This window comes from Danio rerio, chromosome 20 (genome assembly GCF_052040795.2).
Source record: "Danio rerio strain M-AB ecotype USA chromosome 20, GRCz13ab, whole genome shotgun sequence".
Classification (NCBI taxonomy): domain Eukaryota; kingdom Metazoa; phylum Chordata; class Actinopteri; order Cypriniformes; family Danionidae; genus Danio; species Danio rerio.
This window is the reverse complement of record NC_141040.1, coordinates 43,981,441-44,006,205: the sequence shown is the minus strand read 5'-3', so window position 1 is coordinate 44,006,205 and position 24,765 is coordinate 43,981,441. Positions and strand designations below refer to the sequence as shown.

At 35.4% G+C, this 24,765-nt stretch overlaps 1 protein-coding gene across 25 annotated transcripts in view; it reads left to right on the top strand.

The window, feature by feature from the left end:
- Positions 1–6,931: 6,931 nt before the first annotated feature.
- The window catches only part of tpd52l1 (tpd52 like 1), a 42,911-nt gene continuing 25,077 nt past the window's right edge, over positions 6,932–24,765 (top strand). For 5 of the 25 annotated variants that reach the window (XM_087296852.1, XM_087296849.1, XM_087296848.1 and 2 more), the window contains exons 1-3: positions 6,932–7,054; positions 9,073–9,114; positions 13,036–13,059. In XM_087296852.1, the coding sequence (XP_087152978.1) occupies positions 7,036–7,054; positions 9,073–9,114; positions 13,036–13,059 (85 nt within the window). In that variant the 5' untranslated portion in view covers positions 6,932–7,035. 25 annotated transcript variants of the gene reach the window in all.

Genomic DNA, 24,765 nt, shown 5'->3' with positions numbered 1-24,765 from the left:
AATGGCAGATATGTAGCTCCAAAGCCGCCTTTCCACTGCGCACAACATTTTTACACGACTGTCGAAATACGCCATCTTGTGGCAGTCACACACAATTTTACCATGGTTGAATGAATGAATAAATACTATAAACTCATAGACCGCTAAAAATGTTTAAAGTAATGTGGAGACAACATTAAAAATATATATTTTTTTATTACTTATTTATGAATATAACTTTTTTTATATAAACTTTTTTTTCTGATAAAAAAAAATAACAAAAAAAACTCATTGCTCATCTCACGCGCACAGACCTGCTTAGACAACACTGGAATAACTAGACTTCTGGTCTGTTGCTTGTCGTTTGACGTGTGCAGTTTAAGGGCAGTTTAGATTTCTGGTGATCTTAAACAACTCTAGAGGATTGAAAGCATGGACATTGTGTTGTCTAAAATTAACGCAAACATGGCACTTCTTGTTTTTTATGTACAAAAGTGCACAATATGGCAACATTTTTATTAAAAATATTGAAGAGATGTCATCAGTAGTCATGGAATAAAGCAAAAAATATTGTTTTACTAAGACATTATGTTTTACACTATCAGAATCTATTTTCTGTAAGAATTGGTGCTCATAAATATCCAAACCTTGAAATGAAAATTTATCAAATAAATTCAAATATATATTAAGCTATATGTATAAAAAAAATAAAGATTAAAATTAAATGTATTGAATTTTTTAGTGACACGATCACGTCTTTTTGAAGGACACAGCTGCTTTACAACTTCAAATGTTTTTCATAAATATGAGAACATTAAAGGGTAGCTAAATACAAACACTATTCTTTAAAACATCACAGTGTTCTTTCCTGCAATACCTAAATATATATTCTGTGCAAAATTGTTTACAGATATTTACAATTATCTGCAAGACTTTGCGAGAAAATAAATAAAAAGAGCGGAGCTGTGGCAAAATAATTAATAAAAAGTGTGAGGTTATGGTCAAAAATAATCAACTGAAAAAAGTGCGACTGCTGAGAGTGCAAGCAGCTAGGGACACCGGCCCTTGCGGCCAAAAAAACGGACCGGCCCACCGGGAATACTCCCTCTCCTCCCGATAAGCCAGTCTGGGCCTGTTTTGAAATCAGAGAAACCAAATTGACTTGTATTGCTTGCATCACTGGAATTAACTGTCTTAACATATTTTAAAATAGAAAACATTTAAAATAAAATACATTTTAGAATGTAATGCAATACGCAAAGTTTAAAATGTTCCTATTTTCCATGTAAATATAGTTGAAGTCAGAATTATTAGCCCTCTTTAGGTTTTTATTTTTCCTTTTAAAATGTTTTCCAAATTATGTTTAACAGAGCAACGAAATGTTCACAGTATGTCTGATAATATTTTTTTCTTCTGGTTAAAATTATTAGCCCTTTAAGCTATATGTTTTGATAGTCTACAGAACAAACCATCGTTATACAGTACAATAACTTGTTTAAATACCCTAACCTGGCTAGCTAACCTAATTAACCTAGTTAAACCTCTAAATGTCACTTAAAGCTGTATAGAAGAATATCTAGTAAAATATTATTCACTATCATCATGACAAAGATAAAATAAGTCAACTAATCAGTTATTAGAAATGAGTTATTAAAACTATTATGTTTAGATATGTGTTGAGAATACCTTCTCTACGTTAAACAGAAATTAGGGGAAAAAATAAACAAGGGGGCTAATAATTCAAACTTCAACTGCATGTGTATTTTTAGATCCTACTGTATAGTAAGGCCAGAAAAAACAGCAGAAATGTTTATCTCTTAACAAAATCTTACAATAACTGCAGTAGGTGACTATCTACATCAAGGAAGTGTGGCAGCATTGGTCTCTGAATGAATGAAAGCTCACAGCTGTGATTTGCATGCGCAGTGAGATAAAATATGCACATCTGACCACACGCTGGAGTAAAATTACAATTGTCTTTTTTCCCTGGTCTACAGAGCTGTTGTCCCTCTCATTACATGCTTGAGAGCAGCTGTAAGCTTTTGCTTGCTAACTTAAGCAAGATCATCCAAGGTAACACGCTTTTACATTGAAATGTCATTATACTGACTTTTTGATGCCAAACATTCATTGTAAAAAATGAAACAAACAATAGGTAGTGACATCATGTGTTTTTATTCATTCATTACATTTCCTTAGTGGGCGACATGGTGGCTCAGTGGTTAGCACTGTGGCCTCACAGCAAGAAGGTTGCTGGTTCGAGTCCCAGCTGGGTCAGTTGGCATTTCTGAGTTTGCATGTTCTCCCCGTGTTCACGTGGGTTTGCTTCAGGTGCTCCGATTTCCCCCACGGTCCAAAGACATGCGCTGTAGGTAAGTTGAATAAACTAAATTGGCCGTAGTGTATGTGTGTATGAATGAGTGTGTATGGGCGTTTCCCAGTACTGCGTTGCAGCTTGAAGGGAATCAGCTGTGTAAAACATATGCTGGATAAGTTGGTGGTTCATTCCGCTGTGGCGAGTCTAAGGAAAATGAATGAATTAGTGTATATTGCTGAGTATCATCAGCATAGCAGTAAATTGACCCAGGGACAAAATGAAAAAGGAAGAGAGACTAAAACAGATCCTTGTGGTACATCACTACTGTTAACTTGGATTATTCCCCATTTAAAGTTTTAGTTTTTACCATGTTCATTTTTTTAAGTTGTGATATATTGTCACATACAACACTTCAGATCAAGTAAAACGACTTGTGAGATACATTAACCGGCCACTTTATTAAGGACACTCTACTAGTACCAGGTTGGACCTCTTTTTGCCTTCAGAACTGCCTTAATCCTTCGTGGCAGAGATTCAACAAGGTACTGGAAATATTGCTCTGAGATTTTGGTCCATATTGACATGACAGCATCACACATTTGCTGCAGATTTTTCGGCTGCACATCCATGATGTGAATCTCCTGTTCCACAACATCCCAAAGATGCACTATTGAATTGAGATCTGGTGACTGTGGAGACCATTTGAGTACAGTGAACTCATTGTCATGTTTAAGTCTGAGATGATTCATGCTTCATGACATAATGCATGAGTGTTATCCTGCTGGTAGTAGCCATCAGAAGATGGGTACACTGTGGTCATAAAGGGATGGGCATGGTCAGCAACAATACTCAGGTAGGCTGTGGCATCTGACCCTACCATCCGAGTGTTGCTGCGGAATTCGAGACTCATCAGACCAGGCAACGTTTTTCCAATCTTTTATTGTCCAATTTTGGTGAGCCTGTGTGAATTGTAGCCTCAGTTTCCAGTTATTAGCTGACAGGAGTGGCACCTGGTGGGGTCTTCTGCTGCTGTAGCCTATCCACTTCAAGGTTGGACATGTTGTGCATTCAGAGATACTCCTCTGCATACTTTAGCTGTAACAAGTGTTTACTTAAGTTACTGTTGCCTTTCTATCAGCTAAAACCAGTCTGGCCATTCTCCTATGACCTCAACGAGGCATTTGTGCCCACAGAACTGCCCCTCACTGGATATTTTCTCTTTTTTAGACCATTCTATGTAAACCCTAGAGATGGTTGTGCATGAAAATCCCAGTAGATCAGCAGTTTCTGAAATATTTAGACCAGCCTGTCTAGCACCAACAACCATGCCACGTTAAAAGTCACTTAAATCACCTTAAATCTATTCTGATGCTCAGTTTGAACTGCAGCAGATCGTCTTGACCATGTCTACATGCCTAAATGCATTGAACTGCTGCCATTTGATTGGCTGATTAGAAATTTGCGTTAACAAACAGTTGGACAGGTGTACCTAATAAAGTGGCCGGTGAGTGTACATCTAGGATTTGCCTCTGGTAAACCTCAGAGTGAAACTGTCATCCAATTGAACATTTTATTTAAATATTGTGTTTAATCCTTAAGATCACACACAGGATCTGAACTTCATGTGTGGTCCAGCGTCAACAAATGGAGATTACCAACCTGGGTGTCACGTGAGTGTCATTTCCTCAGGTTTTCTTCTTTGTCCCTCTCTGCTGGTAGTCTCTGATAATGCACATTCCAGTCAGATCAGCTTCCTGCCTGTCTAAGCACTTTGTTCGGGTTTGCTGGCCGAAGAGCTGCTTTTCCTGAGGTCAGCTGACCGACTGACCGACTGACATCCTGTTGACAGCTTTCATCCACCCGCTACTCTACCAGTTCAACAGGCTCCAATGGCAGTTGCAGGCCAAATACACTGTACAAAAATGGTAGGTTCCACACAATTCTTTTATATTATATTATATTATATTATATTATATTATATTATATTATATTATATTATATTATATTATATTATATTATATTTTATATTATATTATATTATATTATATTATATTATATTATATTATATTATATTATATTATTCATTCATTCTTTTTCTTTTCGGCTTAGTCCCTTTATTTATTCGGGGTTGCCACAGTGGGAGTAGCGGACATTTTAAAGGAGGTAAGGGGGATGGGGCAGCAGAATGAGATTTATGTTAAGTTTTATGTTAATTTTATTATTAATCACCTGTTTCTAATTGGTCTGATTCTAAAAGCAATGGGGGCGTAATTATCATATAATCATATTAGACATGTAATATGTACTTTATTTTATTTGATGAAAATTTGTATATAATCATATACAGATGAAGTCAGAATTATTAGCCCCCCCATTGATTTTTTTTCCCCCCAAATGATGTTTAACAGAGCAAGGAAATGTTCACAGTATGTCTGATAATATTTTTTTTTCTTCTGGAGAAAGTCTTATTTGTTTTATTTTGGCTAGAATAAAAGCAGTTTTAATTTTTTTAAAAACCATTTTAAGGTCACAACTATTAGCCCCTTTAAACTGTATTTTTTTAATAGTCTACAGAACAAACCATCATTATACAACAACTTGCCTGATTGAATCAGTTATTAGAAATTAGTTATTAAAACTATTATGTTTAGAAATGTGTTAAAAAAAAATCTTCTCTCAGTTGAACAGAAATTGGGGGAAAAAATAAACAGGGGGCTAATAATTCAGGAGGGTAATATGTATGGTCAGTAATATGTATGTCAGAAATGTATGAACATATTTCTCTTTAAAAAAAAAAAATGCTCACCAAGGCTACATTTATTTAATCAAAATCACAGTACAAATTGTAACATTGTGAAATAACCATTCAAAAGTAGTTCATGATTTATTTAAATAATTTATTCCAGTGATTTTAAAGATGAATTTTCAGCTTCATTACGCCAGCCTTCTGAGTCACTTGATACTTCTGAAATTACTCAAATAAATATTATTGTTATTGTTGTTATTATTATTATTATTATTATTATTATTATTATTATTAATAATAATAATAATAATAATAATAGTAATAAAAGCCATAATGACTGGAGTAAAAATTTAATTTTAAACTATATACAACAAGAAAAGCAGTTATATAAAATTTAAATTAGTATTTAACAACTTAACAATTTTTTTTTACATTTAATAAATGTGGGCATCACGGTGACACAGTGGGTTGTACGTTTGAGCCTCGGCTGGGTCAGCTGGCATTTCTGTGTGGAGTTTGCATGTTCTCCCCGTGTTAGTGTGGGTTTCGTCCGGGTGCTCCAAATTTAAAGTTCAAAGACATGCGCTAGAGGTAAGCTAAATTGACTGTAGTGTATGTGTGTGAATGTGTATGGATGTTTTCCAGTGATTGGTTGCAGCTGGAAGGGCATCCGCTGTGTAAAACATATGCTGGATAAGTTGGTGGTTCATTCCGCTGTGGCAACCCCGGATTAATAAAGCCAAAAAGAAATTGAATGAATGAATGAATTTAATATGTTTCATTTTTTAATTTCAAGAAAAAAGAAAAAAATATTACAGTATTGACTGGAGTAATGAAGTAATGAAGCTGACAATTTATCTTTAAAATCACTGAAAAAAATGATTAAATTAATTGATAAACTACTTTTGAACCGTTATTTTATAGTGCGATGACATTTCACAATGTTACTTGTATTGTATTATTGATTAAATAAATGCAACCTTGGTGAGCAGGAGAAGCTTATTTTAACACATTTAAAAACCCTACTGACCCCAAACTTTTGACCGGTAGTGTAGATGTAAATTAAACTGTGAAAATTGGTAAATACCTGCCTTTAATAAAAAAAATCTGCTTTGCAGTCTGCATTTCCCGTGTCTCACCGCCAGAAGATGCCGCTGTTGTCTGAAACGGCGATTTAACCGACAGTAAACTCTTGATGCCCCCAGGTAAACGTGTCACTCATCATGACATCATCCTTTTGGTATGGCAATTATTCATTTATAGCACAGCCTAGGCAGATTCTATATGCTTATTTACCCGTATTTTAGTAAGTGTTGTTTTGTTCATAAGTATTGATAAGTTTACTAGAGCAGCTTGTTGCTCTAAAAACCCTGCAAGAGAGTTTTTGAGTATTATGGGTTCTTTCTGGATCTTGATGACTTGCATTTAGTTTTTTAAAAACATATAAAAGTTGTAACTTTTAGTTTAATGTTTTATTACGTTAGCGTTAATTATTTGTTCCACAATATAAATAATGATATCTTTGCGGCTGGGATGGCATCCGGTCCATAAAACAAATGCCAGAGTAATTGTGACTGTTGTGATACCTGATTAAAAAAAAGCATGGAGAAAAGTTTGTGAGTGGATGTCTTAAAAATACAGGTTGCCCACAGTTTATTAAATAAGGTCCACAGCTTCCACAAGAAGGTATAAAGACTTGCTTTTGGTATCAGACAACCGTATCCCTTATACACAGACATTTGTCTGCGGTCGTCTTTACACAGAAACTTGCGTTTGTTGTTATTTACCATGACAAATGTTTTAAATTAGAATATGCTAATTCTAGATGTCCTCATTGGTCTATGGCTGAAGCTGCCCTGGTAATGGGCGGGGCTTTGACTGGAGCGAATGCGTGTTTGGTGTAAAGCGGTTGTGTTTGGACGTCAGGATATTTCACTGAACAGAGAGGTGCTGAGTGTGTCTAGTGGAGCTTTATTTTCACAGTACCGCTAATATGGAGCCCAGACAACAGGGTAAGCTTTCTTCCAGATCACTTTTATGTCTTATTGTTTTGTGAAAATGCTGGATATGCGTAGCATACTTTACATATATTGTAGGCTACATATCGTATCACTCTCCGACAACTCGAGTAGATCTAAATTAAAGAGGCACGTTATTCTATACTAGTTTAATTTTTGCATACAGAAAACTTTAAAATATAATTACAGATATCAGGAATGCTTATAGACGTGCATGGCGTACAAACAACAGGCTTTTCACTAGTTATAAGAACATTCAGACTTCTAACGAGGTGCATGAGTTTGTCATAAGTTGAAGTCAAACATCAGGGATCTGTTGCCAACACACTTAAACAAATGAGAGAATTAGATCAAGCTCCTCGCTGTCTCTCAAGTTCCTTTTAGGTGGACAATCACGTGACCTTCCCATTTCATTTTCCACGTGATTGTCCAGAGCTAAATAATTAAAATCTTGTGACCAGATATGTTCCAATGGTAGTACCAGTGGATGTACTTTAACCAAACAAAACTGTATGAGTGCAGTGGGCATCCTGTTGGCATTAGGTGCTTCACCAATCTAACAACTCTAATTACCTGGTAATGAAAGTCATAAAAATATCATCAGCCAGTGTAAGTGTAATATGACACACTCTAGTTCCTTTTTGTTGAGAAGCCAAAAGGGTTTGTCAGTGTTTGAGATCTGGGCAGGGAGCATCTCCTGTACCAACAAGACCCCTGATAACCAGTGAATATTTTACCTTTCATTCTCAGTGAACAAACATATTTCAAGAGTTCACACTTAGCTCATGATTTATACATAGCTTGTTTGGCATGCTGTCCCGGGAGAGAGCCCTGAGCTCAAGGGATCCTCGAGCCCAGGGCTCCCCCCCTTTTGCAGGGCGAGTGGAGATTGAGCTCAGGTCTATCTCAAACTCCCCCGCTGCTGAGGCCAAGGCGAACTTCCTGAGAGTAAGACATTATAAAAAAGGTTTAGGCTTGTTTTATCTATAATATAGAGCACATTTGGATGGTGGGAGGAAACCGGGGAACCCGGGGGAAACCCACGCGGACACGGGGAGAACATGCAAACTCCACACAGAAATACCAGATGGCTCAGCGAGGACCCAACACCATTGGTATTCTTGCTGTGAGGCAACAGTGCTAGTCACTGGGCCACCGTGCCGCCCATTCTGGATAAAGGAGGAAGAAGGGGAGGAGGGGGGTTTCTTCCAAACGAAGATAGTTGTAGAAAGGAAATGAGGATATATATAGTGATTTGGGATCCTTCGATTGGAGGATCATAATTAGTTAATGTGGACCAGCTGGGTAAATCATGAGCACATGCTCCTCTCGAAATTAGTTTAAAACTAAACTTCACTTAGTATTGTACTGTAAACATTCAATGGCGTATGTACCAAAGACATGTCAATGGCGTAAACTTACAATTTAAATTGCTTTAAGCCATTTTTGTGTGCAGTGTAGTAAATATTTGTTTTCACAACAGGCTAAATATAAGTAATTGTTGCTGTTTATCTCATAATTCAGCATTTTTTCTTCAGAATTGTGATATTATGTGTGACAGATGTGAAATATAAACTCAACTGTTAGAAAAAGAAACTCTGAATTGGAAGATAAATCATAACAAGCCTCCATATACAGTAGTACGTCAGTACATTAACTCTTTACCTGCCCCACCAAAAAATAAAATAAAATGTTTGTATTGGATTTCTTAACTTCTAATGTCGCTAGTTAACACACTTAATGCATATTTTTCAACACATCCCAAAATTTCTAACATATCAATCTCTACCAAATGGTTGATATATCGGTTAATGGTAAAAGTACTGGAATTAATACATATACTATGAAAAATCTGAAAATATGAAGTGTAAATCCAATTTATTTATTTACTTTTGCATACTAAATTATCTTATTTTTAATGTATGTTATAAAATATCACATGCATGTCTTTCAACATTGTGTCTTAACCTACTTTAATACTTTGTGTTTGTTTTGCCAACCATGCTTCCCAGAGCTGTACTCTAGCGTACTGACTCCTGAAGCAGTAGACTGGGGTAAGAGCTTTCTGTCTAACGTAACTGAAGTGAATGTGACAAAGCCAACCTCTGTAGACTACTGCAGGTCACTCATTTTCATGTCTGATCTGATGGGTGCTGAGCTGTGTGTAGCTCTTCACATAGGTACTTAGATGGAAGTAGACAGCCATGTCAAATACTTTAACACACTTAACACTTGTAGACACTGATAAAACCTGATAAAAATTGTGACTAGGCTATTAAATGTTCTGCTATTAACTGCTAAAGCTTTTATCACAATATATGGTGTTATCACAATTAGGGCCAGCTGATTTTCGCCTGAAATTAATGGAACATTTTAACTTGATTACGATTAATGAACAATTATTATATTTATTAATTTTTTTTGCCCTCATACTTCACTGATAAGTTTTGCACAATACATATGCACACATACTACAAGTGAGTGTTTTCTGAATGATGTATTACTTGATTTTTAAATAATTGAAGGAAACACACACTATATACTGTCTTTTATTATTTATTGAACATCAACGCTGAACAACTGAAATTAAAACACACATTACCTAAAATAAACTTTTCTAATCAAAAAAGTAAAAATAAATAACTTGCACTTTTGGAAACAAAATAAATTATTTTCAATGTTAATCATATTAAAAGTACAAAAGAAGTAAATAAGTATCTCATCATGCTACTTGACCAGAGATCAGAGATCAGTATAAATTATCGTCATCCCTTGCTGATTTACACTTCTGCATTGAGTGATCTTCATGACCCACAGCGCATGCCTTGGCTTAGTCGTGCATTTATACTTCTGCGTGCTGTTGGTGTTGCCCTGCAATAACACTTCCAAAGCACTAGCTAGCAGCGGGTTTTTATGTTCCTCAGTGTCGACTTTTGTCACAGGTGGTTTGCTTTTTCTGAACCCTACCTTAATGTACTAAAGCTAAAACTAGCTCATTTATAGGCGATAACATGCAAAAACCTTAATCATAAGGTAAACAAAACAAAAGTCTCCATTTGGAGCTCCACTGGCACTCGACACTTGTAAACCCTCACTCCATTGGGCTTGCTGCTCTCCCATGGCTCTTAGCACCATCCATGCTTATAACCGATAACAAGTCAACCAAGTCGAAGTTTGCGACAGTTTGAGAGTTGCGCCGGTATGCAACCACATGAAAGCTGCACTGGACCATATGTGTGTGCTCGATGCAGAAATATAAATATAAATATAAATCAGCCTTCATGTGACTCCATACGTGGTAGAAAAAGTAGTTTTAAAATATCGACCTCAAAGTTAGATCGATTAAAGTTTCTGAATGTCGATTTCGATTACTTTTCGATGAATCACCCAGCCCTAATCACAATATTGAACTGTTTGAATAAAAAAATACTTATTACAAAAAATACAATAATATACTAATACTGCTTTGTTGTTTATACACATGTTCAAAGTAAACAAATGCTTCAAAAAATTAAATTGCTAAATGATAATAAAGTACAATAGGTAACACTCACGGGCAGACTTTGTGATTTGGGGGCCCTGAGCAATTACAGGTATGGGGCCCTAGCATTAAACCTCAAAACACTCTTTTTCTCTATAGATGCATATATTTTTTCTCTGTAGATTTATTTATGTAAATAAACTGCATGTTAAAAAAATATTTTAATTAAAAGCTTTATCTTTTTATTGTAAAATTAAATACAATAAATTCAGAAATAAAAAAAAGTTCACAAATTAACTATATACAGTTAATTAGATATTTGTGATTAGACTTTAATAATTGCATGTGCAGTACGGAAGGAACGTTCCACTTTTTATAAGGGTCCCCGGATTTGAAAAGAAGTAATTAATGCACTAAAATCTTAAGGATTATATATAGGGCTGTGCTATAAATTGAAATCGAATTGCAATCGCAATTTGAAATTTTGCGATTAACTAATCGCAAGACGCTGTGATATGAATGTGTATGTAATATTTAATATTCCCCACCCAGAGCAAATGCATGACTGCCGCCTGTGTGTGACAGTCTTACTAGCCAATTGAGTAAGCACACATTCGTTCTAAGAATTGCGCAACTGAACTAAAACAAACATTCAGGTGCAGCCAATTGGGATAATGGTGTCTGCTGCTTCAGAAGCATTAATAAACAAATAATATCAAAGAAAAACAGGACATCGGTAATATGGGAATATTTCGGTTTTAAAGTCACAGACACTAAACAAAAACCAATTTTTTTAGAGCTGTAATAGAATTGTTGCCACAGCTTACAGATTTTTTACCTAAGGCTTGAAAACAAAATTAAATTGCAAATCAAATCGCAATATCTGTCAGAAAAATCGCAATTACATATTTCCCCAAATCACACAGCCCTGGTTATAGACAGATGTTATAACATATGATAGAAAATTTATAAAAGAGCTATATTATTTAATAGATTAAAATCAACAGCAAGAAAAAGATTAATATTAGTTGAGAATAATCTTGATAATTGTTTTTCATTTTGAACGTTAGCGATATGTATTTCGATATAAACTGTTAAGGCTTCCAGATTTAAGAGTATCCCAACAATGACTGGAAGCACAAAAATGAGAAAATTATCAAATGACATAACATATTTTGGGCTGATACATTTTTGGTAGCCGAAAATTCAGTACATCTCTAGTATCAAAAAACTTTTAGATTCCCATTGTTGCACATGTTGCTGTGTTATTGACGCTTGGATCATTATAGTGTAAAAGTCCAAATCTTATTGTTATGACAAATTTTATCACAATTTGATATAACATTGCTTTATCGGCCCAGCCCTACCTAAGAATAATAAAAACTTTTTTAGTTTTCATTGTGAGTTAAGCTTTATGAACTAATGTTAACTGTTAGTGCCTTATTGTACGGTTAACAAGCAATAATTCTACGTATAAATAGTCTGAGAATTTTCAATCGATATTTCATCTCTACTAGGCAAGATTAGCATGTGAAAATGGTCATGTTTGAACTATTAAGCTAACCAATTAATAGGCTTGTCATGATATCCATTTTTTTGTGGTACGATGTATAGTAACACATTTATTACGATAAACGATTGTCATTTTAAGACAATTTTGACACTATAATAGCGTCATAATGCAAGTACACTCCTCCAAAGAACACATCATATTTACTCTTAAGAATATTTCATTTATTTAAAGTGATTTTACAATTTAATAATGAAGAATTGAAAAGCGAATATCCCAAACAAATAAATACTATTAATAAATGTTAACAAAAATGTCCAAGGTAAAAAGAACTAAAAAAAGGTAAAAGATCTATATTCAGTCATCAGACACCCACATTAAAATATGCTATGGTAATTTATAGTAAATGCTATAGTGTTTTTTTTTTTACCCCAATGGCACCTCCAGTAGAGATAGAGAGGCTGCACAAACAGCTAAATTGTGGCTAGAATTGATTATTATGTATGGGTGATATTGCATAACCAGAAATTCAGTATATTGGTTAAGTCTGTTTGCATGTGGAACATTTATGAACACCACCATATTCTTAAAAAGCACTTTAATAGAATAAATAATCTTTCACTGTATTTTGAAGTGGCTATAATATCAGTTTTATGCATGTTCATTATCACAATAAATTGAATTATTGAATAATGGCATGTCTAATTGTAACATTATATGATTGACAGGTGCTTTAAATGCATGCTATATTGAGGTTACTTAAATGAAACTGCATGGGTTTGCTGTGTGTTTTTATGCAAATTTAGTTTTTGAATGATATTGGTATTTTAAATTGTATCTTATTTCTGTTCTTCACTGTTGAAAGCAGCCTGTGTGCATGTTTTTACTAGATCTGAGTGGCATTTGTAATGTGTTTGGACTTGATGTATTGGCTCATGAAATGGTTCATAATGTTCTTCTCGCTTTCAATTTGCTAAACCACAGAGGACAGAGAAACCTTCCATGCAGGTAGGTTTCAGAAACTCTCTTTTATGTGTCTGTAGTGTATCTAAGATTGAGAAACAGTTCATTACACACTTAGCATGGACACCATCTGAACACTGTCTCTGTGCAGCAGTCAGACGGAATTAAATCCAGTCAGATAATCACTAAGGAGAAAGTAATCCCTCAGATTACTCCTGCAAGGCCAAAAATTACGTAATGCTTTATTGAAAGGCTGCCCTTAAATTATGTTGCTTTATTTCAGACTCTGAATAGACTGTTAGCTACCTATCAAAGTTTAGGGGTCATTTACATGACACCCTTTATGCATTTTGGCCATTCATTTACATTACAACTGCCTTATGGGGACCTAAAAAAGAATTTTTTTTTTTTTTTTTTTAAATGATACCATTGTTTTTTCAACATAAACACCAAACGTAGATTTTGTCAAATCGGTGATGTCATGTGCATACATATTACAAGTATATTCAAGTGAAAGTCAATCAAAAGGCAATCCAAATATCGATGCTGAAACAAAAGCATGTGCACGCAAACTTCTTCACATGACTTTGCTAACTGCTGGACTGGCATGTAATACATTTTTTAATAAGTTCAAATAGGAATTGGTTTGGCAGTATTGTTGTTTGAGTGCCAAACACAAACAAACACTTTTCAGGCTCACCTTTAGTTGAGTGTGTGCCTACATACATAATGCATATGCATAAAGAACATATATATTACAGACAGTGCAGTTATTATTGTTAACTAAAATGAAATATTTTAGTTTTGTTCATTTAAAAAGCTCCTATTTTACTTGTTTTACAAAATGTAAGATAATCATTTGGTGTCTTTAGAATGTGTTTTTAAAGTTTTAGCTCAAAATACCCATCAGATCATTTACTATAGCCTCCAAAATATGCCCATTGTGGTGTCTGAATACAGAGCAGCTGTTTTTGTAGCCTGTGGCTTTAAATCCAAATGAGCTGCTTCTCCCTGCCCACCTCTCCCACCTGCGTGGCTGCTTCTCATGTCACATCAGATAAACAGCAATCAGTGACAGAGACAGACACGAATGAAGCTGAAATACAGCTCATCATTTAAAAAAACCAAGTAAGTTTATTTGATGTATTTGTGGTGGAGTCTAATACAAATGGCATTTATAGTACACACATACCCTCACACAAATTAGCATTTACTGGCACCATGCGGCCGTGGTGATTATAACTGTTAAGAATTAGATATTTTATTGTCTTTATTACAAACATGCTCTGCTTTAAAAAAAAAATTTACTTATAAAACTTCAAGAGACTTATAAAAATCACATAAAGTTGGAACAGATGTTTTAATCCCTTGAGTTTCTTGTTGTGTTGTGTTTATATCACTCCTATATGACAGTGGACACACTAGACAGTTCTGTCCAAACAGCTTACAAAAGTTGATTTTCATCATAGATAAAATAAATAAAGCTGCAGCAAAATAATACCTAAGTGCTAAATTGCAAGCGTAATTGTGTACTAATCAGTAATGAAAGTTACTTAAACAAAAAATGTACTGAAATAAAGCTAAAAGGGGTGCTGCAGTGGCGCAGTAGGTAATTCTGTCACCTCACAGCAAGAGGGTCGCTAGTTCGAGCGTTGGCTGAGGCAGTTGGCATTTCTGTGTGGAGTTTGCATGTTCTCCCTGAGTTCACATGGGTTTCCTCCAGGTGCTCCAGTTTCCCCCACAGTCTAAAGACATGTGAGACAGGTAATAAGTTAAGTTTGTGGTTCATTCTGCTGTGGCAACCCCAGATTAATAAAGAATGAATGCCGAAAAGAAAATGAATGGATGAATGAAAGCTAAAAGGAAATATATTTAAGTAAAAATAAGTTTTGATTGCACTGCCAGAGTTTACGTTTTTCAAATTTACATTTGCGATTCTGACACAGCTCTCATGGGAGCGGGCTTACCTTGGCTCCTGGGATTTTGATTGTCGTCTCACATAAATATACACATTTCTTCATTATCATCTTCAATTAAACTGTGTTTATCGAAAGCGAAGCCAAACTAACGATACATTTTTTTTGAAAACAGTGTTTATTTTTATGCCATTGGCTGAATGTTTTGTATTTTTCAAGCGTTTTTTATTTGTTAATGTAAATTTGTGTTCGTTTTTGGAAAAGTTTTGTGTATTTTATTTGGCACAAATCTAATTCCATACACATTGTGATATTGATGCAGAAACGATATATTGTGCAGCCCTAATATGGAGGCTTGCATGTTTGAATGGTTTTGTATTTCAGTGGGTGATATGAAATAAGTGTTTTGTTTATATGATAATAATAAGAATGGCGTCCTCCTCCTCTTCACATTGCAGTCTTTCTCTAAGGACAGTGAAGTGATTCTTTGTGAGTTTGTTGTGTCGTCGGGGAGGAAAATGAGGACATTGAGAGGGCTGGATGGAATAGTAAAGCATAGTCCAGTGAGCTTGAAGAAGCTGAACTGTCTCACATACTGCCCTAAAGGGACACTTAGTTTTCTCAGATGACACACTGTACACCAGGACACGACTCTCCCAGACAGATCAACTCTGATTGGCTCATTCATACCGAAAATAACAGCTGACCTAGAAAGAAAATATTTGAAGAATGATCCAAGGTCAAGTAATGAGAATTCGCTTTGATCATTTGATTTTCCTGTTACTCTATTTTAGTGGTTGGAATAAAAGGTATTTCATCTGAAAATTAAACTCATGGCAAATCAGTTCTTCTGAACAGTTCTTTTCAACAAATGCTTTTGAATGAATCGTTTTAAAAACCCAACCCAAAATATTGATTCCTTCTATAAAGTAGTGTCTTACACTGTAAAAAGAATGCAGGGTTCTACACAATCTCTTCACGTTGTATACAAGCACAAATCGATTAGGTTAACTGAATTATTTTTTCAAATTTAAGTTTGTTCAACATAAAACAATGAAGTTGTCCTCAGAAAAAAAATAAACTGAAGAATTGTGTTGATTTAGTAGTTTGAACAAGCAGGAAAAGCATTTTTTGGGTGTAGGTCTCATTTAGTAAACAATAAGCATTTTAGATTGAGTTTAGTTTTGAAATGCATAACTTTTGCTACATGGAGACCATTGAAACTAGAGTTCGGTCGATAGATGATGCCATTGTCCATTACCAATGGGCGATAGACATCACATTGCTGAGCCGACATAGTGATCCTCTGCCCATTGTCCATTGCGAAAAATGCACACTTAGGCCCCGTTTACACTAAACTGTCTTCATTTTAAAATTAAATTTTAGAATGAAAACGATCCACATCCACACTGGCACATCTACGATTTCTAAAAGCTTCTCCATCCACACTATACAGCTAAAAATGCACATCACGTGACCACACACACACACACACACTGGCATGCACTGCAGCATATGCGGACGTCTGAGCTCCAGGCAGTCAGCGGGTGCTTTGAGCACAAAACTCCCGAGTGCAGTGAACGTCGGACAGTTTATCAAGGATTTACCGCTGGATGATATTTAATGATGTTTAATTAATCTTGTCTCTATCTTACGACTCTTTGTTTTTTTTATCTATCCGGTGACGTGTCACAGCGTCAGTACACTGCTTTAATCTTTCGCTTTTATGTTTGTACTTAGTAATTTTTGTAAAAACCTCAGATACTGATGGTTGGTTCCTGTTGGTTGTGCACCTTTTTTACCAACCAAGTTTGTTGACGCCATTATAACGACACAGATCAATCTGCCTATTCATGCCAGAGTCCTGTGGAAAAAAGTGATTGACAGGTGGTCATTTGTGTGTAACTTATCTTTATTTATATATGATTTGGTTGTGGGTAAAACAAAGACCATGCGGGTCAGGTAGTTGAAACGGTAAGCCACAAATAATTAATTCGTTATCAATTAATTAATTATTCATAAATAATTAATTCACCGTTGCCTACCAGGACAATGCCATCGTCCATCGCGATCTTTCATATTAAACATTGTACGATGCCAAATTGGTCAACATCACCCAACCTTTATTGAAACCATTATAGAGACCATTTTCATATGGAAATGCAAACGGAGACATCTGCAGACATTCATTCCCTGATTGAGTCTTTAGGGACTTTGCATATCCTTCCCTTATTCATCAAGTCCCTATGACAGGACCATACCACTACTAGAAGATGACAGACCAGTCCTGATGATCTGTAAACACCAACATGGAAACAGAAATGGCAGTTTGCTCACATTGTCCATTGTGCAGTTAATCTCTGCTTTTTAAAATACAGCAGTTGCCTACATTTGAAAGAGACAAGCTATTGTTAGACAAGTCATCAAACGCTCACCTTTCAAACAGCACAAGTCCTGTTTAGAACACCGGCTTTGAGTTCGACCTTGAGGATCTAGTCCCAGGTGGGACATGTTTGTGAATGAAGTATTTGCTTCTGAGGCAACTGAACTTTATTTGTTGATTTGCGTTGTTGACTAGTAACCAAATGTTGTGTGAAGCACATACAGTACTTCCTGTTTATACTTGAACGCACATGCCTAGAGTATGTGCATGCTCACGTGATGTACATTTTCAACTGTATAGTGTGGATGGACATCTACATGTTTTTGTTTTAAAACGCATGTGTAAACTGGGCGTTTGGTTAACCAGTTTCAGGTTCCCAGCTGCAGTTATGGTCTACAACAGCGTCAATCTTACCTGCACTGGTTAGTTGGTAACAAAGCTACTGTAAGCAGTTAACCTAATAAAGACAATCTAGAAACCATGTGAAAGCAGCTGATTTTTCCAATGCAATCTCACCAAAAATTGTACCTTTTTGCTTTGTATGATCACATTTGTACATTTACGATTTGCTCCACCCCCAATAACGATTGGGTTTAGGAATGTGTTTTTTTGGGCATGCCATCTTTTGAAAAGCATACATTTTCATTAAAGGGTTCACGAAACCCTCGAGTACTTTTTTTGAGATTTTAACAGATTTGTGTGTGTTGAGCATCAGTTAAGACAATGTTAGCACCTGTTAGCTTTAATTGAGGGAAAAACTGGATAATTTTTTTATCTAATTTCAGCTTCCGGGTTTAAAATGATTTTTGGGGTGTGATCAAAATCGGCAACGGAGTGCAGAACTGCAAATGCAAAGATGAAGCGTCGATTTCTCATTATTATTCATACCAGAGTTGTCTTATCCTATGAGAAGAGCCAGCTTCTTAATTATTCATAAGAGCACATGCTTTCCGAAGGCAAGGCAGACCTGCCAGTGCCAAGCTGTGAGACACAGACGCACGGCACACAGTATTTAGCTGTTCATGAAGGGTTGTATGTGTTTGTTTCCATGATGCACAGGGTTTGTTGCATGTTTTTCCCTGCGATCCTGTCAGGTCCGATACAGCAAAGCTGTGTGTGTGCAGCTAGCATTTTTGACAGGAGAGCAGTACGAGAATTTGGAGAATGGTGGACGTTGTCTTTAATCATAAGTTTGTTCACTTTTAGACACATCGCTGTGCTGCTGTGTTTGCCTAAATCCTCTAGATTACCAACAAGGCTAGTGGTTGAATTGGTCAAGAGACCTGCTGCAGTGAGTCTGCATTCAGATCTATGATTCAGACCCCGGTATTAAGGGAACAAGTCCTCATTGTGTTTATATGAACATGATTATCTTTATAATCATATAAATTGTTAGTTAACTGTATATGAAGTTATGAATAACAAATGTAGCAGGGCATTAAATTACTGTTTATTTCTTTGCATTTTAACTTTGCAAACTATAAAATCATGCATCTCCTAACGGTTTGTGTCTCATTTTGTGAGCCTACTGACAACAGTTGTTCGCTCCCCTCCTTCTCCCCTGCTAGCCACGCCCACTCCTGCCCTCTGCTCGCGGAGCTCCACACCCATTGTCATGTAGACTTGAACCGAAAGTGGGGGGTGTCATGACCCTTCAAATGAATTATTATTAATTAAATTATGAATTTGAACAAATTAGCCACTTTTCTGACTTTTTTTTTGCTTCCCGGATCCTAAATTTTTCCTTTAGTAATGCAACAAACCTTACTACTGTATATTCCAAATGCACTTGGTTTAAATCATTGCCGACTAGGCACTTTATCTTGGTGGTATTGAACGAACAAATTCAATATTGCGTAGCTCTATTTTTTTTCCAGTAATAAACCTTCAACAAAGTGTCTGTAGACACAGTAGAAAGGTAATGGAATAGAAAGGGTATTATTTTACATATTTAGCATGAAAATGATCCTCTGTACTTCCTCTTATTCGAGGCGCAAGCCCTCAAATAGATTTAGGGAAACTGATTTATGGGATAATTGGGAGGTTGATGTGAGGCATCAGAGAAGTTGCTAGGCAACCTGAACAATGAGGCTGTGGAATGGTGAGATAATTACTTTTATAAAGCAACCTTTCTTCTGAATTGAGCTTGAAGATCCAACCTTTAGATTTGATTTATACACTGAGGAATCAATTGCAGTATACTGTATCCCTTCCTCTTATGGGTAAATAAACAGCAATTGCATCTTACATACAGTATTCTACTGTACTGAGTAGTACTGTTGAGGTCTGTTGGTATATATTACTTAACATTTTATTATCAGTCTTTTCCCTCTAAAAAGATCTTTTTTACCCATTTTCTTCTGGGACTGTCATAAGGATTGTTCATATTTAAATGTCAGCCACACAGAACATCATACACCATGCTGGACTCTTTTTTTTCCCCATTTAAAGTGACATTTAAATATCCAGATAAAATTTCAACAGGAAAACCTGAGAGTTTTTGTAGGATTCATAAAATGAAATATTTATATTAATATGCTAGGTTTAGACTACACAATATTAGCCTGCTTTTGGCATGATCTGTTCGATGTAAATTGGTATATGACAATAAGTGTCAGGATGCAAGAATTAGTTGTTTTGTTTCATACGGTGTGGTATATGAATAGCAACATTTCACGTTGTCCCGACTGACAGTAGCTTGTTTTATTTTTGCCTGTTTCCATAATTTGTGACTTTGACCAATAAGAGCATAGAAGCACTTTCATAGCTTTTAATCTTTAATCTTTAAGCTGTTTTAAGCAAAAAAGCACAAAAAACTGCTAGCCCGATGGATCGGGGCTATTATGTTTTCCAGTTGGACTACCAAAAACTTATCCATCCTGCCTGATAATGATATCTGTATGATAATGTCAGAAAAATATAGCCTTTATTACTGCTTTTGCTTTCTCTCACAAATGAATAAATAATTGTATGTAATGTTGTATGTAATTTTCATGCATTGAGAACCCCCACTATCAATATGTGTTTGAATCAGCATTTGCGCTAGCTGGTGTCAAAAGAACTGGTACTTTTATACTAAGTTGATTAAAAAATAAAATTAATAAAACAATACAAGTAGGCCTATACCAGGTTTATTACAGAATCAAAGAAATAAAAATAAATAAATACAATTAATTAATTAATTAATTAAAATAATTCAATACAATTAGGTTATTTAGAAAAAAATATGTGTAGTCTATAATAAATGTCATTATATATATTTTTCATTTAGTAAATGTACAATATGTTGTTGTTGTTGTTGTTGTTGTTGTTGTTTTAGTAAATAATGTCTATTCTGGGCCACTTGAATTTATGTGGGGCTACCAAAAACTGAAGAGTGCCTGCCTGAAAGGCTATAAGGATTTGGAAATTTTGCAAGCACCAAAAGACAACAGTATCAATGCTGCTGGACGGAATAATGCAATGAGGAAAAGATTTTTGACACACGTTATTTTAGCCCAAAAATCTGCTGGTTGACACACTTCAGGTCTGTGCTGTTGGCAATGAGCTTTTCATCTGCTTTCCACGTGACGTGACATGTTGCATACCACAGATGTGTGTTTTAAAAGATAGATGAAAAGCAAGAAAAGTTTTTTATCGTAAAAAAGAAGACAGAAATTGTAGAGATGGATGTTTCCATGCATTTTACTTTGTTTGCTTTGTTTTATGCAGTTAAGGTTTTTTTTGTTTGTTTGTTTTTTTCCGTATTTGTCTGTCTATGCATTGGTTATTGGTTTAAAACCAAATATACAGAATTATCTGGTAAAAATATCTGTTAATTAACAGGTTTTGTATCTTGTGGTTCACATCATGGTAGTTTTATCTCTGCTCTGTCCACTTTTGATGCTAAAAATTCAACACTGCAGATTAACAAAGTGACTTTTATTGGGATTTTTATAGTTGTTATAGTTAATAGTATATTCCTATACAGAGAATTAAGTCTCTAAAATAGCAGATAAAGTACTGACAGTTACTAGGTTGTTGTACTGTAATTTACAACACAAACACAGACTATACTTCAAACTATTAAAAATGTCATAAAGAGTCACTTTTTAACTTAAAAAGCTTTTTTGAGAAAAAGTCAATATCCCATAATGCAATTCAAAAGCAGAATTAACTGAAAAAAAAAATCACCAAATACGAAAAACTGTTCATTTACAAATATTGTTTACAGTGTACCAGTATTGGTCAAAAGATTCATATACGAAGATGCATCCATAGTGATTATCATGACAGATAAAGCATATTGTGTAGTTAACAGCATATGTTCCATTGGCAACAAATCTAGTTAAACATGCACAACCTTAATCCAGTGAGTTAAGAACAATCAGTGAACCACGTTGGTTTTGTTTTAAACGGTTAGATATAATCTTCAGTACAAGCTGTTGTGTGTGGCGTAAACAGTGATTCGGAGATCTCATTCCTGTTCACTTTTCTTCAGTCGTTCTGCTCTGCTCTTCAACCTGCTGATTGCATTAGCCTTTGAAAGTGTATCACGCGTTTCATGCCACTGCACTATAATCAGTTTCTCATTTAATGACTGACCAGACCTCCGAGATGTGACTCTCGTTTCCCTCCAGACAAAAACAACCTCAACATTTACTCACTTTACTGGATCCGTAGCAAATGCATTAGTGCTTCATTATTGCAGTTTCGTTTTCCAGCTGTATTGTTCAGTGTGGAAGATACAGGGTGTTTGTATTTGAGTCTAATTATAAAGTTAGTTTAAGCACACATCATGCAGGGACCATCATTTCAATATAATTTCACAGAATGATTAATGCATATGGCGACGCAGTGGCGCAGTAGGTAGTGCTGTCGCCTCACAGCAAAAAGGTCGCTGGGTCGCAGGTTCGAGCCTCGGCTGGGTCAGTTGGCTTTTCTGTGTGGAGTTTGCATGTTCTCCCTACGTTCGCGTGGGTTTCCTCCGGGTGCTCCGGTTTCCCCCACAGTCAAAAGATATGTGGTACAGGTAAATTGGGTAGGCTTAATTGTCCGAAGTGTATGAGCGTGTGTGTGTGTGTGTGAATGTTTCCCAGAGATGGGTTGCGGCTGCGAGGGCATCCACTGTGTTAAAACTTGCTGGATAAGTTGGCGGTTCATTCCGCTGTGGCTACCACGGATTAATAAAGGGACTAAACCGACAAGAAAATGAATAAATGATTAATGCATATGATATATAATTGATCATTATATGTAATATTGATTAATGAAAGTAATTTCTGGTGAGTCTTTCAGGCAGTTATTAAAATGAAGCTGAAATGTAGTGATTTTGCAGTTGAAACTGTGATTTTGGCAACTCTGTTGAGCTTTCAGTGATTAGTGTAGTGGTTAAGCCATATTCCTCCTTTCATGTCCTCTTTTTCTTAGCTTACCAGTTAGTCCACTCCTAAATAAAACTTCATTTACTCGTCTTCCTTTTATTCTAAACACAAAGAAAACAAATATTTCCACCTTTTGAACACAACAAGCACATTTTAGAGAGATTTCTGACCCTACATTAAAGCTCTGATATTTTAAAATGTTTACAAAAAGATGCAGTTTAATTCAATTTGAACTAATTTGAATTTAAACTTCATTTAGATTACATTTGTTTTCACTGAAAATAGACAATACTTCTATTCTGGTCATCATGTTGCAGCTTTAGATTAAAATTGCCCTTTTGTTGTTATGAAACATGTTTATAATAATGCCATTATGTCAGCTTAGATACTTTTTAATGTGATCTGCTCTTAAAGGTTACAGCTCTATTAAATCTGTTACCTTCAGATGATGGATCTGGTTAGTTTGCAAGACTGTATTGCAGATTTCAAGCTGTTTTCTGTCTTTTTGTGTACAACCTTTCATTATACGTGGAAAAATACACCTTCGTTCAGGGGTGAAGCAGGATAATTACATAGGAAAGGTGATGGTTAAATGTGCTTAAAGGCTTCATTGCTGTTGTCACATAGATTGAAGGGTGGTTTCTGTACAATCGCAAATGCCCTTTATGCATAATGGCTGAACTTGTGTTACCTACAGTACAGTTAGGTAATTAGTTTACCCATAAAAATAGCCATGTTTCCATCCAGTTCTGAATTTAATTTAATGTAATCTAATGTAATTTAAGGAATGCTGTCAAAGCTAATGCGAGGTTTCTTTTACAGTATACATAAGATTATTTTTACTAGTACTCACACTTTGTTACATTAAATTAAATCTTGAATGCTCTGAAAATGTGATGTTTGCTTTTCATCAGCTTATGCAGGTTAAAGGATCAAGTTTCTGTGACCAATGTTCATCGGGGTTTAAAAACTGATGATCTAAAAATAATTGTAAGCTATTATACAGAGCAGCTAAACATCAGTTCTGCGGCTTACCTTACTCTATTTTGATGATCCAGGCACAAAAGCGCAGGGAGCAAACATATAAAGGGTGTGTCCCAATCAACTTTTGCTATTTTAGGGACGGGAAAAAAATGGTGTCGCGCATGGTCTAACAGGGTTGTGCTTATTCTCTAAATGAGTTATAGGTGTGTTTTGAGAATAAACTAATTAGTCTCATCTCCCATTCCCTTTAAGAGTCAGTTGCGTCGCGCCATTGTGCATTTGCTATTTACATGGCAGACTTTGCAAATGGAAAAACTAAGCACGTCACTAGCGAGAAAACAGTTTACCAGAGCATCTGCAGCGCGAGAATGAGAGATGAGCATCCTCATTCTTTACTTTCACTTTCACTCTCTTTCGTGGATAGGGAAACAATGTTGTATGCACAGAAATCCATTAGCCTACATAATTCATTTTGTTTGTTATGCACAAGGATTTGTTTCAAAACTAATTTCTAAATTCTATTTTTTGGAGTAATATCCAAAGGCACATGCTATTTCCCATATGGTCCAAAACCTGACAGGTGGGCAAATCTAAGCTTGTTTTTAATAAGAGATATAAACATGCATATAATAAATACTACTACTAATAATAATAACATTATACAAAAGCAAGTTGTCATGAATAAACTGGAAAAAAAACAGAGATGAAGAAGGTATGAAAGTATGGTTTTATATTTATGGAGAAAATAATAATTTTTGTAATATTTCAATCCTTTAATTATTTTTCATTTGTAAAGATATTTGCGTATTGCTGTACATCCTCAAATAATTTAGTTTCTCAAAATAGCAACGCATCAGCAATGCGCCTTAACACGCTTCCCTTTTTAGACCAGACGGCCTATGGGCACACATATGAGCACAAATGCATTTGCTATTTAAACAGCATGGTGCAAAACATCAAAACGACTATCAACAAGCAAACAACAGTTGCGTCATTGCGCCGGGTGTATGATAGGGCCCTTAATCTTACTGCTGATAGTTATTTTTTTCAGGAATAAGAGAAAAAAGGTTACAAATGAAATTTTCTTTGGTTTTAGTAAATCAGA